Below are 16455 nucleotides of genomic sequence, written 5' to 3' on the forward strand. Positions count from 1 at the left end.
CTGTGTTACATTTTCACTTAGTTATGTGATATGTAAGTACTAAATGCTATGTTCCAGACTGACAAAAACAATTCAAATGTCTGCCCCACGGAGCCTTGTGGCAATATGTAAACAATACACATCAGTCAAAAAGAGATTAATAATAATTTGAATTTCCTTTAAAGTTTGTATTTGTTCCTCCTACTAATAGACATACATTTAGCACTATATTCTTGTTTTATTGACAGTTGTCAGAAATAAAAAAACTGAAGGCAAGTAAGGACAAAATTATAACAGTAATAAAACATTTATAACCATGGCAACCATAATCAAGCATCAAACTTGTACAACAAAATATCTCACAGAGATAATACATAAGGGAAATAAAAAGTACAAACAATTACCAATCAATCCTCAGAGTTGAGCAAAGCATGGACAGGGTATACACTTACATGTGTAAAAAAAACATTGACATGTCTGTGGAGTTCCATGTGTCTCTGCTCTCCATAGTTCCACAGTTCAGACAGCCCTTCACCACAGGCTATTCTCAGCTGCTTGGGTGCTTGTCATCCAACTGTCACACCACCTCCAGGTTGTTCCTGCAAGAGCTACACCTAAAGGAAATCTCATGAGTAGCATTTTCCCCTGGGCACAACACTGCTAGTGTTGTCATCTCACAGCACAGTAGCCAAGACTACAGGGAAATTTTCACCCAAGCCACTGATTAGGATTTAATGATGTATCAACCCCAAGAAATGATGTTGAGCCTCCTGCCTAACTCAGGACAACTTAAATACTGAAATCTGTCACCTGGATCCCCAGATGCTATACAAAGGATTCCAGGGACCTGCTGAAACCAGTGACCGAACCTCTGAAAGGAAAACACATGGTCAACATTTTCAACATAAAGTTAAAAAAAATTGAAGTTTCAGAAGGACAGTAGTGTCACTGCCGCTATCTTGGATCTCCATCCTGTGTACCTATCTTTTGCAAGTGTATACCTCTGTGCAATTTTATAGTGAGTTTTGTGCATGTTTATATGCAGAAAATGATTTATAAAATGACCCCATCATTTCATAGGTGCCATGGTGTCTTACACTGCTTAGACTATAAAACATTTGATTATTTTGGTGTTTGTATTATGTACTCTATTTTTTTATTGTAATCCACTTTGATGCATATTGAGAAAACAGAATAATAAAACAATCAAAGAAAAGATTGACTAGGAATTATTATGGTTATACAAAGAGAATGGTTTCTATCTCGGGTGAGGAAAAGACCCCATATCATTTTTTCAAGTTCCACATAAAATCTGCTTAAATACCTTCAACATCCCTGCGTACAGACTCCAGTAGTTTAACCACTCTGCATCTGATTCTCTACATATTATATTATATCCTAATACCAATTATTTCCCAACTTTTTATTTTAGAAGCAGATAATGGATTTTGCCTGAGTGCTTTGCAGATGCTACTTTTGTTGGGAATGGTTTCTGTTAGTGGGCTAACAGTTTGGGTTTAAACTGTATTATTGTATTATAAACTGTATATTAATCCCTATTTTATTGTTCTCTGCCTTGATCAAATTTGAGCCATAAATAAAAATGTTTGCTTTGTTTACTGCAATTTACACTAACAGTTCACTTGTATTATCACACTGATTAATCTGGTCATTACACAGAAGAGATTTCTATACTTAAACACTTTTGAATTATTTATAAATTAACTGATAATGCAAAATTAGTACAGTAAGTTTTGAATAAAATCAATTTCATTTCTGTTCGGAGACTCAGTATAGTTGTATATTCCCTGCAGATATATGCCACCACTACTGTGTAAACTCTGAGTCCTGCACCATTTCTGAAGATGAATCTGTAGAGTGTGTGTGTCCTGTGCAGTACGAAGGACCAAAATGTGAAGTGGACAAATGTTTAAGATGCCATGGGGGACAATGCATCATAGACAAAGACAGCAGTGACATAAGTTGCAAGTAAGTTTGCATGCAGTCTTTATTAAAGATGATGATATAGCAAGTATTATGATATTATTGTTTATGAATTAGGCTACGGAGTTGGAAGATTTTGGTCAGTAGAAATTGAACTTGCTGTAAATAAGAGGCATAAGATCATTTTAAGGTCCAAAATATTTTAAGAAATAAATATCAGCCTTCTTAAGTTTAATGATAGAACTAGATTATGGACAGTTGTCCTCATACTTCAGTACATTTTGCATACATGGATCTATTGATGCTGTTAAATAGGACTGGAAGACCTTGATGATAGCTCTATATGTATAATATATTTCTATGAGGCCCATTCCTCCTTCAGCTCTAGAAATTGAAAATCATGGCATACTGTGGGAACATGGAAGAGTTTTCTTCTTTGTAAGTATATATTTTTTTCAAGGTATCTAAGAGGCCAGTCTACAATTCCAAGCCTATATGAAAGTACAGAAATCATAAGCTGATTGATGGCCTGTATCTTATTCTTCAATGTTAAAGCACTTTTCAGTATCAGTTTTACTGTCTTGTAATACACTTTCCTGGTCTTTTCTCTCAATACTTTATGCTTGATTGTTGCCCTTTCCTCTACTTTTAGATATTTATATACCCTTTCCTGCCCCTCCCCCTGGGGGAAAATACAATATAGACTTGTAAATAAGGCACTAAATTTAGGGGAAAGCATGTCTACACAAAAGATCCCAGAATTTCCTTCACTGATTGACCACATGGAGCAAACAGAAAAGATTAGTTTACAAAAGAAAAGTGTAAAAACAAAATGTAAGCAGAACTAAAGTTTTGGACAGATTTAGTAGTCCCTAACACCAACAAATAAAATGAACAGAAGGCAGATGGAATAGGATAAGACACTGTTCTCTCTAAGCTGAGTGGGAATCCTCCAACCACATTGCTGTCAGTGGGTGGGGGGAGGTGCTTCAATATTACGTTTTCAATCACTAAGGACATACAGTTTTAATGGAGTCCTGCAGAGCTTGTCTGTTTCTAACTATTGAAACAGCACCCCACACTTTCAAGACTGTAGGTGGAGGGCTCATGCTAACCTTAGAGCAAACAGTGACACTTCTGAGAAGTTCTGAGAGAAGAGGACATCTCTGTAGATAAGTGACATTATTTTATTCAGAGCTTGGTAACTTAAAGATTAGGTTTTAAAAGAGGAATTGTAGAATATTGATAAACACAGAATTTTAAAATAAAAAAAGAAGCAAACTTTATTAGCTAGTCTCCATAGCCTTTTCCCCTAGCTTTAAAACTTGAAGTTTCTGCCACAGCTTAAAGGTAAGGGTTTAAAAGAGGAATTGTAGGATATTGATAAAAGAAAAAAAAAGCAAGCTTTATTAGCTAGTTTACATACAGGTTTAAAACTTGAAGTTCTGCCACAGCATTAACAGATAGTCTTTAGACGGCACAGAAGGGCCCTGTTCAGTCTTAGAAAGAAAATAAAAATATGAGAGGGAAGCAAGTATTATTAACTAGTTTCCATAGTGCACAATCCCTTTTCCCTATAGTTTTAAACTGAAAGGTTTTCTAGAGGTAGAAACTTAACATCCAAAAGTATAAAAAGGATAGTAGCTAGTCTTGAACTGTTCTAAAAGATAGTTATTCTCTGTTCTAGCCTTCTGGAGAAGTAGCACAACAATTGACCTGAATTTGGTGTTGGAAATGATTAATTGCTGAATCGAAAGTTAAGAAAACACAGAACAAAACACTAATTCCAGTTTACAAGTGACACTACTGGCAGCTGTTGCTTTAAGGCAAGGAAAAAAAGATTTAACCAGTGGATGACCCTATTTGATGTATGAGATTCCTGATGCAGGTCTTTCCAGCTGAAACACAGCTGTGTCAAGTCTAGAATCAACTGTTTAATCCAGAACTATCTTCAATAAACTGTTTTTATTGACTGGAACGTCGTCTACCCATTTTTGTGTCATCTTCGCTATCTTGCTGCACGTTGTGTACCTTGCGGAAATTTGTTTTTTCTGTGTATACATCAAGCCAGAATGTAAACCAGACGATGGCAAAGAGATGACACACTGTGATTAATTTATCTTCATATTAATTAACTATGTGAATTGAGTGTCTTATCTAAAGGCTTATCTTTCGTAAGAGTGGATCTTGCAAATTTTTTCAAACATTGCACTTATTTTTGTAGTTCAATGAGAGTTCCACTAGTGATAAGTCTTATTCAGGGATGTGGCAAAAAAAAAGCACATGATCCCCCAGGACCTGTGGACCCGGCCTTAGATATTTGTAACAAATTAGTATTACAAGATGTATGTAAAATTGAACAACAGGAGTTCTATCATCCTAGAAACCTGTCTTATGAAGAATGACAAGCATTGATTCAGCTTAAAAACAACAAAGACATTGTGATTCGGCATGCAGATAAGGGTGGAGCTATAGTGGTATGGGCCATGAAAGAGTTATGTTGGAAGCAGAGAGACAACTAGCATATCGGGATGTCTATCAGATATTACAACAAGATCTTACTGAAGATCTTTTTGGTCAGATTTAAGAAATAGTACAAGAAGGTGTGCTGGCAGGATTGTGTCTAAAAATGAGCAAACGTTTTTATTGCATAAAGTTGTTTCCATACCTGTATTCTATCTGCCACCAAAATTTCACAAAATTCTAATTAACCCTCCTGGCTGCCCAATAGTGTCAGCAAGTGGCTCTCTATTGGAAAGAATATGCAAATACGTGGACAGCTTTTTATTTCCCCTGGTACAAGTTATACCTTCTTATCTATGGGATACGAACCATTTTCTTAAGAAATTGTCTCAATTAAATGTGCAAACTTCTTTGTTTATTGATCAAGTGAGATGTTTAGTCTTTGTACACAGTCATCCCTCAACAGTTAAGTTTTTAAAGTGTTATTTGCAACACTGAAGACACGTCCATGTCCTTGTACAGTGCCTTCAGATTTTATAATACAGTTGGCTGCCATAGCTATAATATAAAATCATTTTTTTGACAACAATATATATGAATAATGTTCAGGAATAGCTATGGAAGCTTATTTTGCTCCTTTAGTGGCCAACTTGTTCGTGGCTAGTCTAAATTTAAGGGATTTCAAAAATGTATTATGCTAATGGCAATATATTGATGATATATTTTTAATTTGACAAGAATCGGAACAAAATTTACAAGATTTGGTGGGTTCATTGAATAGTTTACATTTGAATATTAAATTCCAATATGAAAGTTATAGATCCAACGCTAACAGTTTGGATGTTAATGTCCAGTATAGTAGATGAACTTTTAAAACTTCAGTGTATAGAAAACCCACTGACCAAAATTCTCTCTTGCTATTTGATAGTATGCATCCTGCTCATATAAAGCAGAGTTTACCAGCATCTCAATTTTTGAGGTACCACAGAATATGTGATGATGTTCCCACATATGAAATAGTCTCAGAATCTTCAAAATAAGTTTTTTGAGAGAGGATACCCTAAGAAGATAGTGCATGAAGCTCAAAAATGTGCTCTGTTTAATAATCAAGATCTTTTATTGCATTCTACACAACATGGAAATTATTATTATTAGCATTTGTATAGTGCTACAGGATGCACGTAGCGCTGAACACCTGACACAGAGAGACAATCCCTGCTCAATAGAGCTTACAATCTAAAAATACAGACACACAAGACAATTAAGGGCGAGGGAAGTACTGGGTGAGAACGGAACAAGGGGAGGGCAATTGAGTAGTGGCTAGGAGCCAAAAGCAGTGGTGGAAAGGTGGGTTTTCAGCATAAATTTGAAAACAGGTAGAGATGGAGCTAGACGTAGAGGCTCAGGAAGTCTATTCCAGGCATAAGGTGCCGCGATGGAAAAGGAACGAAGTCTGGAGTTAGCAGTGGAGGAGAAGGGGGACGACAAGAGAGATTTGTCCAGTGAGCGGAGTTCACGGGGAGGAATGTAGGGAGAAATGAGTGTGGAGAGGTAATGGGGGCTGCAGAATGGATGCATTTAAAGGTCAGTAAGAGAAGTTTGAATTGTATGTGGAAGTGGACAGGGAGCCAGTGAAGTGACTTGGGGAGTGGGCTAGTGTGGGTATAACGATTTTGGAGGAAAATAAGTTGTGCTGCAGAATTGATAATAATGTTATAGCTTGCATTTTGAGATATACAGCGATGACTCCTAGGTTTGCTAAAATAGTGAAAAAGCATTGGGGGATTCTGTCGGTGCATGAACAATTAAAATAGACTCAATGCAGGATAGCTTATACTCATAACAGAAATCTATCTGATATGCTATCTCTTTCAGACGTAAGAAAAAAATACAATATGCCATTTGCAGAACACAAAAAATGCAGTCGTATATTTTGTGATATTGTGGAAGAGGGTCAAGAGTTTTTTTTGGCCAGCAGGACAAAAGAATATACAGATCAGATGTTCTATTACTTGTACACCTACAGTGGTGAGCTACATGATTCGCTGCCCTTGTAATTATACAGAGGGCAGACCAAAAGAGCTGTGAAAATCAGATTAACAGTGCATAAACACTGTATCACCATTGGTAAATTGACAGCTCCAATGGTTGAACACTGTGTAGATTGTCAACTTGAGTTTTCTGATTTAAAGTGTATGGCTATTGATGAAATCTGGGTAACCAAATGGAGAGGTGATATTGCTAAGCGGCTGACGCAGCGTGAACAATGCTGGATATACAGATTGCAAACAATGCAACCGAATGGTTTAAATGGACCCCTGGAAAGGGAAGCGCTCTTCTGATTTGGTAAGAAGATGTTTCTTTAAAAATGTGCTCATCTTGGATTGGCAACGTTTTTCTTAATCCAGGGTGCCATCTTGGGGTTTTTCAGTCTGTTGAACAGTTTCTTTCCTCCTGACGCAGCTTTGGCAAAACAAGAAGGGCCCCTTGTTGGAGCTTTCTGGAAGCTTCAACATTTTGGGATGTGCTTTGGAACTACAGTGACTGTGAACCTTTAGATGTCAATGATACAGCACAGGGGACACAGTGACTCAAGCATTTCATGTTAAGTTTGGTTCTTAAGTTTAGGTTTCTTATATCAATTTTGTTGAATTGTAGTTTTTCAAGACTATTGGGGAATTGTGTTTAATAGTATTCCTGGTTGATATTGGGATTTTTTAGGCCCATACTATTTTTTTCAACAGTGACTTTTTCTTCCATAGGGATTTGTTTCTCATTGTTGTTGTTTTTTTATTGGGCTGAAGCCTGCAATAGAAATCCCATAGAGGTTTGTTTAAAAGACTGTGACTCCTCGGGGTAGTTGAGACTTCTGCTTTTTCATTATATAATGTTCTCAGTCTGGGCTTCTATTTACACAATTTATTGAGCAGTTTATTGATATTTAGGTTTGATTTACTAAATCATGCCATATCTTTCAGACAATCATTTTAGTGACATTCTTAACATAAAATTACAAAAGTGTTTGCCTGATGTTTTAGTGGCAAAGCACCATGTTACCTTTTGGAAGGTCCCTCATTCAATTCCTATGTCAAGTCTTCTGCTCAGTTGATCCATACATAAGATCTGTTGCTCCTTTGGACAACTTAGGCAGAAAAGGTAGCTTTCACATCTACTGAAGAAAGGAAATTGGGATTATTGTCTGGTGACTAATCCAAGTCCTATGATTACAGCTCTCCAGAACTGGCCCCTGGCCCCATCTCTTCTCTGAATTGACCAATCTAGGTTTCTGGGTAGTAAATAAAGGAAAATAATCCAAATCCTAGCTTTGAACTAAAAGAATATAGAGCAAAAAGTTAAAGGAAAAGGAATAGTGACAACTATTTTTTACATTTCTTTTGGTAGAAAAGATCTCATGTTTTTGTTATTCAAATCATCACAAAAGAACTCAGATTCAGTGCACTTTTGACTCAGTGTTTTTTATATTTAATTTTGGTGATAAAAGGCAAGTTGAAATTTGTAGTCATCTAGCATTATTATACAATTCAAAACCATAGTCCTACTTCACAGCCTTTTGTTATATTATTTATCTATCTGCAAAACCAAGACTTTTTGTTCTTTAGGAGTTCAAAATTATACAAAATTGCTTCATTATGATACAATAGAAGAGGATTACAACAGTGAATTAATCTCCTTTTGGGTAATTATGATCTACACCATAATAGAAAGCCCCTAATTACCTTTTATTATGCACTTTCAAGAAAATCTCTGAATCAACATGTCTGGTTTCTGTGGGAACAATATGGACTATCTATGTTGTTTGACAGATGCATAAATGCATTACTTCTGTACACTTCTGAGCTTGTCTGGATCATTTGCCCTTCATAGCTAGACAGTTAAAGTACAGTAATTTAGCTACAAAAGACACTGACATGGACTTAACTATTGGATTTTTTTTTGCCCATCTTTACCAATACTGCCTAAAATAGCATACAACATTATTAGTATTGAGATACAATAAGAGGGGTATTCATCAAGCAGTGTTAAGGCCTTAAGTAGTGTCGTTTGGCTCTTAACATGACTTAAATGACCCTCATGCAGCTTGACAAAATACCGCATTAGCACCCAGAAATCATGGCTAAAAAACCCTAACCTTTAGCCCGATGATCCCAGGCTGACACATCAGGGTGCCCCCAGCCTCTAGAACCCTCCCAGTTTTAAGTGTGCCTTTATGTCATTAAGGCCTCCTGGTCTTAGCCCTCCCCTCCCCCCCAGAGGTAGTTGCATTTACTAGAGGTGCCTGACTGGGCAGGAGCAAGTTTATCTTGCTCCAACCTGAAGACCAATCTCCCCCTGGACCACCAGTGATTTTAAAGGTAAGCCCTGTGGTGGAGGCGGGGGGGGGGGGGGGGTTGAACAAAGGAGGGGAGTCTTGAAGCTGGGAGGGCTGTCGAAATCAGTGGAAACCCTGTTCTGTTGGCCCAGCAGCATCAGGTTGCAGCTTTGTGGCACCCTCATCCACACCCTTGTCACCTCTCGTTTAGACTACTGCAATCTGCTTCTTGCTGGCCTCCCACTTAGTCACCTCTCCCCTCTCCAGTCGGTTCAAAACTCTGCTGCCCGTCTCATCTTCCGCCAGGGTCGCTTTACTCATACTACCCCTCTCCTCAAGACCCTTCACTGGCTCCCTATCCGTTTTCGCATCCTGTTCAAACTTCTTCTACTAACCTATAAATGTACTCACTCTGCTGCTCCCCAGTATATCTCCACACTCGTCCTTCCCTACACCCCTTCCCGTGCACTCCGCTCCATGGATAAATCCTTCTTATCTGTTCCCTTCTCCACTACTGCCAACTCCAGACTTCGCGCCTTCTGTCTCTCTGCACCCTACGCCTGGAATAAACCTCCTGAGCCCCTACGTCTTGCCCCATCCTTGGCCACCTTTAAATCTAGACTGAAAGCCCACCTCTTTAACATTGCTTTTGACTCGTAACCACTTGTAACCACTCGCCTCCACCTACCCTCCTCTCTTCCTTCCCGTTCACATTAATTGATTTGATTTGCTTACTTTATTTACTTTTTGTCTATTAGATTGTAAGCTCTTTGAGCGGGGACTGTCTTTCTTCTATGTTTGTGCAGCACTGCGTACACCTTGTAGCGCTATAGAAATGCTAAATAGTAGTAGTAGTAGTAGTAGTAGTAGTACCATGCTCCTAGGCTACAGGACTAACGCTGTTTGCAAGGTGACTTGCAAGCAGCATTATTCTCTTGCCCAGGGATTCAGCAACCCATCAACTAGTTATAAGTGTTATCTTATTCTTCAGCTCCATCAAAAGCGGGACTGCTACTTGCATGTCCCCACCTGCTCATCACAAGCTGAGTTTGAAAAAACCTTTCCACTCCTATCCAATACATCTTGAATAGCACTTAAAAATATATCATATCAAACATCTAATAGATGGACTTCATCTAGTTGATATAGCCCAGGACAATCAATAGTAAATAACTCATGTGAAAGCACCAACTCTTCTAACAAATTATGAAACCTTTCCACTCCTATCCAATACATCTTGGATAGCACTTAAAAATATATCACATTAAACATCTAATAGATGGAATCCATCTAGTTGATATAGCCCAGGACAATCAATGGTAAATAACTCATGTGAAAGCACCAACTCTTCTAACAAAATCACAAATTATGAAACCTCTTCCAAAATCTCTCAGTAGCCGTAGTGAAAATAGCATCCCTCTAAAATCTATGAAAAATAATTTAGGACCAAACAATGGTAAGGTGGAAAATAAAAGCAAATTAGATTGCACTTCATTTGGGAAATCAGAACATTACCCTTAACAGTACAAATATCATTCCCTCACGGATGAATATAATGTACACTGAGGAACTGAAGAATGTCACACATCAAACATCAAGGGTAGAAGCAGAGCCTAATGCATACCCAGTCCTAATAAACAGATTCCAAGGAATTTAAGGTCCAAATGGAGACCCCATTATGATTCAAGAGCTTTCTTCCTGCCCATAACACATTGGAATATCTACATATCCAAACTAAGAATGCCAGTGAAGACAAGCAGAGGGAAGAAACTGAAAAGAAAACACTAGTTATCCTGATATAACGACTCAAAAAATGTAACTTTTGTGTGGTCTTGAACACTTGTGCCCCAACCTTGTTTTAGCATATGCTGTAAACTGTTGAACAGCTGCAAAGAATGCTGCACCAGTCTGAAAAGGGTGTGTGCCAAACAAATCAGGATCAACCCCAACTGCAGCTATATAATGTTTTTAAATCACTCTAAATTTGAATTGAGTAAATGAGGTAGCATCCTTGTGACATAACCAACCTCTTTGGAGTTACAAGCACAAAAATGTTCATTCACAATACACTCAACAAGTAATCAAATTCAGTGCACATCACAGTATCAAAGCCCCTTTTCCTAGCTGATTTATCTTAGAATAACAAATTCTTAATGAAATAACTCCCTTTGAAAAATAAACATCATTCCATAACAGATCCATATTACCTGTAATAGACTGTGCTGAAGCTACCAACTCACTTAGCCATAAAGCCACAAAGAAAAGAAGCAAAAATATTATCTGAAATAAAACTAAATCATAATGGAAAACATAAATTGCAAGCAAAACTTTATAAACAGTTTAGTAAATCATATAATATCAGTTGTCTGAGGAGCTCTTGAGCGCGGAAAAGAGACGGCTGAGGGAGGATATGATCGAGGTCTCTAAAATCCTGAGTTCTGTAGAACGGCTAAAAGTGAATCAATTTTTCAGTCTTTCAAAAAATGCAAAGACCAGGGGACACTCAATGAAATTATATGGAAGTACTTTTAAAACAACTAAGAGGAAATATTGTTTCACTCAAAGAATAGTTAAGCTCTGGAACTCGCTGCCGGAGGATGTGGTAATTAATCTTTTAGCATATCTGGGTTTAAAAAAGGTTTGGACAAGTTCCTGGAGGAACAGTCCGTAGTCTTTTATTGAGATTAGTATAAGGCATTGTTTCCCAAACTGTGCGCCGTGGCACCCTGGTGCACCGCAGTGACCTCTCTGGGGTGCCGCGACAAATCCTGAGCAGCGGCAGAAAAACAACAACAAAAAAACAAGCGCAGGACTGCAGCAACCTTCAAACATGTGCTGTCAGTTCTGCTGTTCCTCTACCCCCGGAACTGGAAGTTGACGTCAGCGGGGGCAGAGGACCAGCAGAGCCGACAGCACATGCCTGAAGGCTGCTACGGTCCTGTGCTTTTTTTTTTTTTTTTGCCATGCCCAATGGGGACGGGGAGTAGATGGTGTTCATTGTTGGATTATTTGTAGTAAATAATTAGCAGATTTTTATACACACAGCTTCAGCTTTAGAAATGTTAATTTCTTTTCTTCATCTCTCTCACATACACCCCAGAATAATTCACTGCTGAGTCACTTTAAAGTTGAAGTAACAAAACATCTGTTTACTCACAGTTTGTAGTTAGATTATATTCAGACAGGCTTATATATACATAATACTATACATTTGGATTATCAGCTCTTTCCATGTGCTTAGATGGTAATGGATGCTCACACCATAGATCCTCAGGCTAGGAGAGATCATGAGCTCCATGTGCTGTGCCTAACCCCCACAGGAAGTTGCATGGGTGTGACCTCTCTAGGAAATTCACATCAGAGGTCACAGAGTAATCACAGAGAAAAAATTGGTGACAGACAATGCATGTAAAATACAATACATTATTCCAACATTCATGACTTAGAGACGACTGCTAAGGAGGTTGGATGAAAACAGGAGATGAGATGAAGTCAAAAGACTGAAGCCAATAGGTCAGTAGTCTCTGTTCCCATTCCCATTAAAAAAAAAGCAAGTAAACCTATGAGCTGCTGCGTCCGAGTTGTCATTCTTTATTGTTGGTAGCATTTTTTAAATTTAATCTCACTTATATTTTTAAACATGCTGGCTTGTGCAGCATACAGTTGTACAAAGAGGAAGTATAATAATGGAATAACTTTTCATAGGTAGAATAGTAATTTGTTATAAATTGTAATCAGTGTGTTATTTGGAGGGGCTGGTTAAAGGGACACCCTAGAACTGATATATTTGTACAGATAAAAAAGATGGAGACCTGTGTGGCTGGGGAGGGGTGGAAACCTGTGTGGCTGGGGGGGGGGGGTGGGCAGAGGTTGGGGGTGCCGCAAAAAGTTGCTCGGGCACGAAGGGTGCCGTGAACTGAAAAAGTTTGGGAACTACTGACATAGGGGAAGTCCTGGGATTGGTAGCACGGAATGGTGCTACTAATTGGTTTCCTTCCAAGTACTTATGACCTGGATTGGCCACTGTTGGAAGCAGGATGCTAGGATAGATTGACCATTGGTCTGACCCAGTATGGCACTAATTCATGATGAATGGATTTCCAATTTCCAAGGCTTGATCAACCCTGGACCCACTACCCTCTCAAATTGTTGCCATTTAGCTCCAAGGGATTTCCAAGTATTGGAAGACAAGGTGTACTTTAACAATTTTTCAATTGATCTGGAATGACTAGCCAAATATTTATGGAACCAGTGCAAGAATATGCAACTCCATGAGCTAAAGCTCGAAACTGGGCCCACTACAAATGAGACACTGAATCTGCTAAACAATTATCAATGCCTGGGATGGAGTTACATTTAGCTGTAACAACACAACACTAAGGGGCCCTTTTACTAAGGCACGTAGACGCCTACACGTGTCCAACATGCATCAATTTGGAACTACTGCCCAGCTACCACAAGCCCCAGGCAATAATTCCATTTTTTACACGCATATGTGCAGCAGAAAATATTTTTTATTTTCTACCAAGTGGCACTAACCGGGCGGTAATCAGCAGTGTACACATGCTGACAATTACCTTCCAGTTAACACATGAGACCTTACCGCTAAGTCAATGGAGTGGCCTAGTGGTTAGGGTGGTGGACTTTGGTCCTGAGAAAGTGAGTTCAATTCCCACTTCAGCACAGACAGCTCCTTGTGACTCTGGGCAAGTCACTTAACCCTCCATTGCCTCATGTAAGCCACATTGAGCCTGCCATGAGTGGGAAAGCGCAGGGTACAAATGTAACAAAAAGAAATGGGTGGTGGTAAGGTCTAAGACCCAAAATGGACACACGCCAATTTTTATTTTGCCGCACGTCTATTTTCGGCCAAAAAAAGGGCCTTTTTTAAAGGTGCGCTGAAGAATGGACCTGTGCACGTCCAGTACACGTGTCTACACCAGCGCAGGCCATTTTTTAGTGCACCTTTGTAAAAGGACCCCTAACTTCCTTAAACCTTCTAATACTAAAGCAGTACAAACTGCCTGTTAATAACTTCCATTACAGTCATATTATCCAAATGCAAGACCATGCTCCTTTCATCAACATTTGACCCCCCATAAGAAAATTGCCACAATAAGCTGAAATATCTCTAAAACTGTTATATTTGTATACTAACCCTTTATTACCCATGCTGCCAGTCAACCCTTGACCTTGCCCATTAAAGAATGTCCCAAACTCAATACACCTGCAGCATCGTAAGTAAATTTAAACCTACATTTGACACTGCAGGGCGCTTTCAGACCTTTAATGCATTACAATACATCAGGAAAACTTTACAAATCTACAAGTTCACTTTTATATGACAGGATACTGTAATAAAATGATGTGTCCTCTTAACCCCATGAGTAAGCAATGCCAGGCTAGTGAATACTCTCACTTCATAGGAATTACTCTACAAGCAAAATTGAACAGACACAATAAACTGTACAGCTGCTCCAACTTATTTAATTACAGAAACCACCTCTATTAAATTCAGTAACTTAAAATTTTATCAAGAAGCAAACAGGATTCTATTTTCATTGAACCAAACTTGATGAGCAAAAATGTCAGTTTTGTACCAAAATATCTGTCCCCTTAATCCCTAAAAGAATAAAGAGGAGAGCTAGAAAATTAGAAAATAAACAAACAAAAATAAAGCCAAATAGTGCCACCTATAACCTCAACTCAGTGTTAAATACTGAGTCTATTCATAGACTTAAACATTGGGCTGCTACTGACATGAGGAAATGCTAATCCTTAATCTAATTATTTATTTAATTCAGTTGATGCCCAGATGTAATAAATCATTCACTTACAGTTATTACAGTTATGTTGATCTGGATTCTGTACATACAGAGTGAATCCATGCCTGTGGGGCTTGGCATAGGGACTGTTGAGTTAACATCCCCAGATTGATGAAAGGGCAACTATTGTTCCACTGTTGACCCTATTTATGAACATCTGAATGTTGAATGGTTGCCCCCACACAAATTACCTCTGTGTTTGAAATGACAAACCACTTGCTTACAGTGACTAGAATTATACTGAAAACAAAAATTAGGCTGAGATCCAAACTTGGACGATGTAAATGATTCTGGAAACCCACCAGCATATGGGCAAAAAAGCTCCTCCTATTGGCCCATGTTTGATGGCCCTTTCACTTGTAGAAAACCAGGCTTTATGGCTCCAGACCTTAGTGGAGTCATCTCTGCTGTTTATCAACATTTTGGAAACCCCATGCATCAGATATCTCCTTAGCCAAACTGTTCTGAAATTGCTTGTCATCCAGACCCAACCCCCATATTTGCAGTAGATTTACATAGTCATATCACAATAATGGAGCAAACCAGAATACAATTGCAGTTTTATCCCTCCAAGAATATGCACAAACATGTTAAATGCTAATGGCCAGTTAAAAATAGTTTTAGATGCTTTTGGCTTTTTTCTTCTTTCTTCATATTTTCCTTCCTCAGCTTTGTTCCTATCTACTACTACTACTTACTACTACTTAACATTTCTAGAGCGCTACTAGGGTTACGCAGCGCTGTACAAAATACACAAAGAAGGACGGTCCCTGCTCAAAGGAGCTTACAATCTAAAGAACGAAATGTCAAGTTGGGGCAGTCAAGGTTTGCCGGGGGTCGCGTAACTAGTTAGCATCCTGGTATTTTGCTATCAAGGAAAAATACCTACATATTCACCCCTCAAAAATATGTGTCTGTTTAAAACAGCTATTGCACACAGTGTGTGTTCACCATATAAAAACTAAACCTACTGAACACGCAAGGTGGCAGCTGTTCAGGTTACTCTTCAGAACCTGTCGGATTTCTGAACCATTTAAGTTCTCAAAGATTGATGAGTCCCAGGCATTTTTTACTTCATTGTTCCAGAAAAAAAAAGAAGATATCTTCTGCTCTATTATAGATCTCAAAGGTGTGAATTGAGCACTGTGGATGACCCACCTCAGAATGAAAATCTTGTGATTGGTGACTGTGGTGGTAAAGTTTGGAAAATATGGTCTCAACTTTCCTTAGTCAACAAGGAATCAGAGTTTATCCTTTTATGAACAACTATCCAGTTTTAGAAAGTACTCCACAGGAAAGTGTTCAAGTCATGGATCAAGTTCTGTACCTGCTTCAGACCTTAGGATGCCAACAAGAGCAGTATAGTTCCTCGCAATCCATAGTGTATTGGGGGGTGAGATTCAGCACAAGAAAAGGAAAAGTTTTTCTTTCACTTCAGAAGCAATTAAAGCTTCAAGTTGAAGTTTGACTTTTACTTTTCCAGAAGGTGCCTCAAGCCTGGAACTAGGTTTAATTGTTAGGTTCAATGGATATGACTATAAACTTGGTACTGAGGTTTGAGTACACATGCACCCTCTACAAAGGTCCCTGTTCAGTTACTGCTTGGCAGAGTTGAACAACTTCAAGCACTACCTTCCATGGGCATGCAGGTGTGATACAGCATGAAGTAGTGGCTTCCATCTTGCAGTTTGCTCAAGGGGGTGAGCCTTGACTCTTCTGATTAGTTTTTAGCAACAGATGCCAGACTCTATGGTTAGGGGGCTATTGTCAAGACCAAGTAGCTCAATGGAAATAGACTTCATCTGAAGTGACTTGGTCCATCAAACATCTTGAATTGAAAATTGTTCATAAGGCATTTCAAGGAGGTACAAAGAGTTTGGTAAAGACACACCAAAGAGGTACAAAGAATGTGAT

General features: G+C 38.6%; 1 protein-coding gene across 1 annotated transcript in view; it reads left to right on the forward strand.

Annotated features, from left to right (window-relative positions):
• The window catches only part of LRP1B (LDL receptor related protein 1B), a 1639960-nt gene that overhangs the window by 1572341 nt on the left and 51164 nt on the right, over positions 1–16455 (forward strand). The window contains 1 exon segment of the mRNA XM_030210865.1: positions 1794–1968. Coding sequence (XP_030066725.1) covers positions 1794–1968 — 175 coding nt within the window.

This window comes from Microcaecilia unicolor, chromosome 7 (assembly GCF_901765095.1).
Source record: "Microcaecilia unicolor chromosome 7, aMicUni1.1, whole genome shotgun sequence".
In the NCBI taxonomy this organism is placed as follows: Eukaryota; Metazoa; Chordata; class Amphibia; order Gymnophiona; family Siphonopidae; genus Microcaecilia; species Microcaecilia unicolor.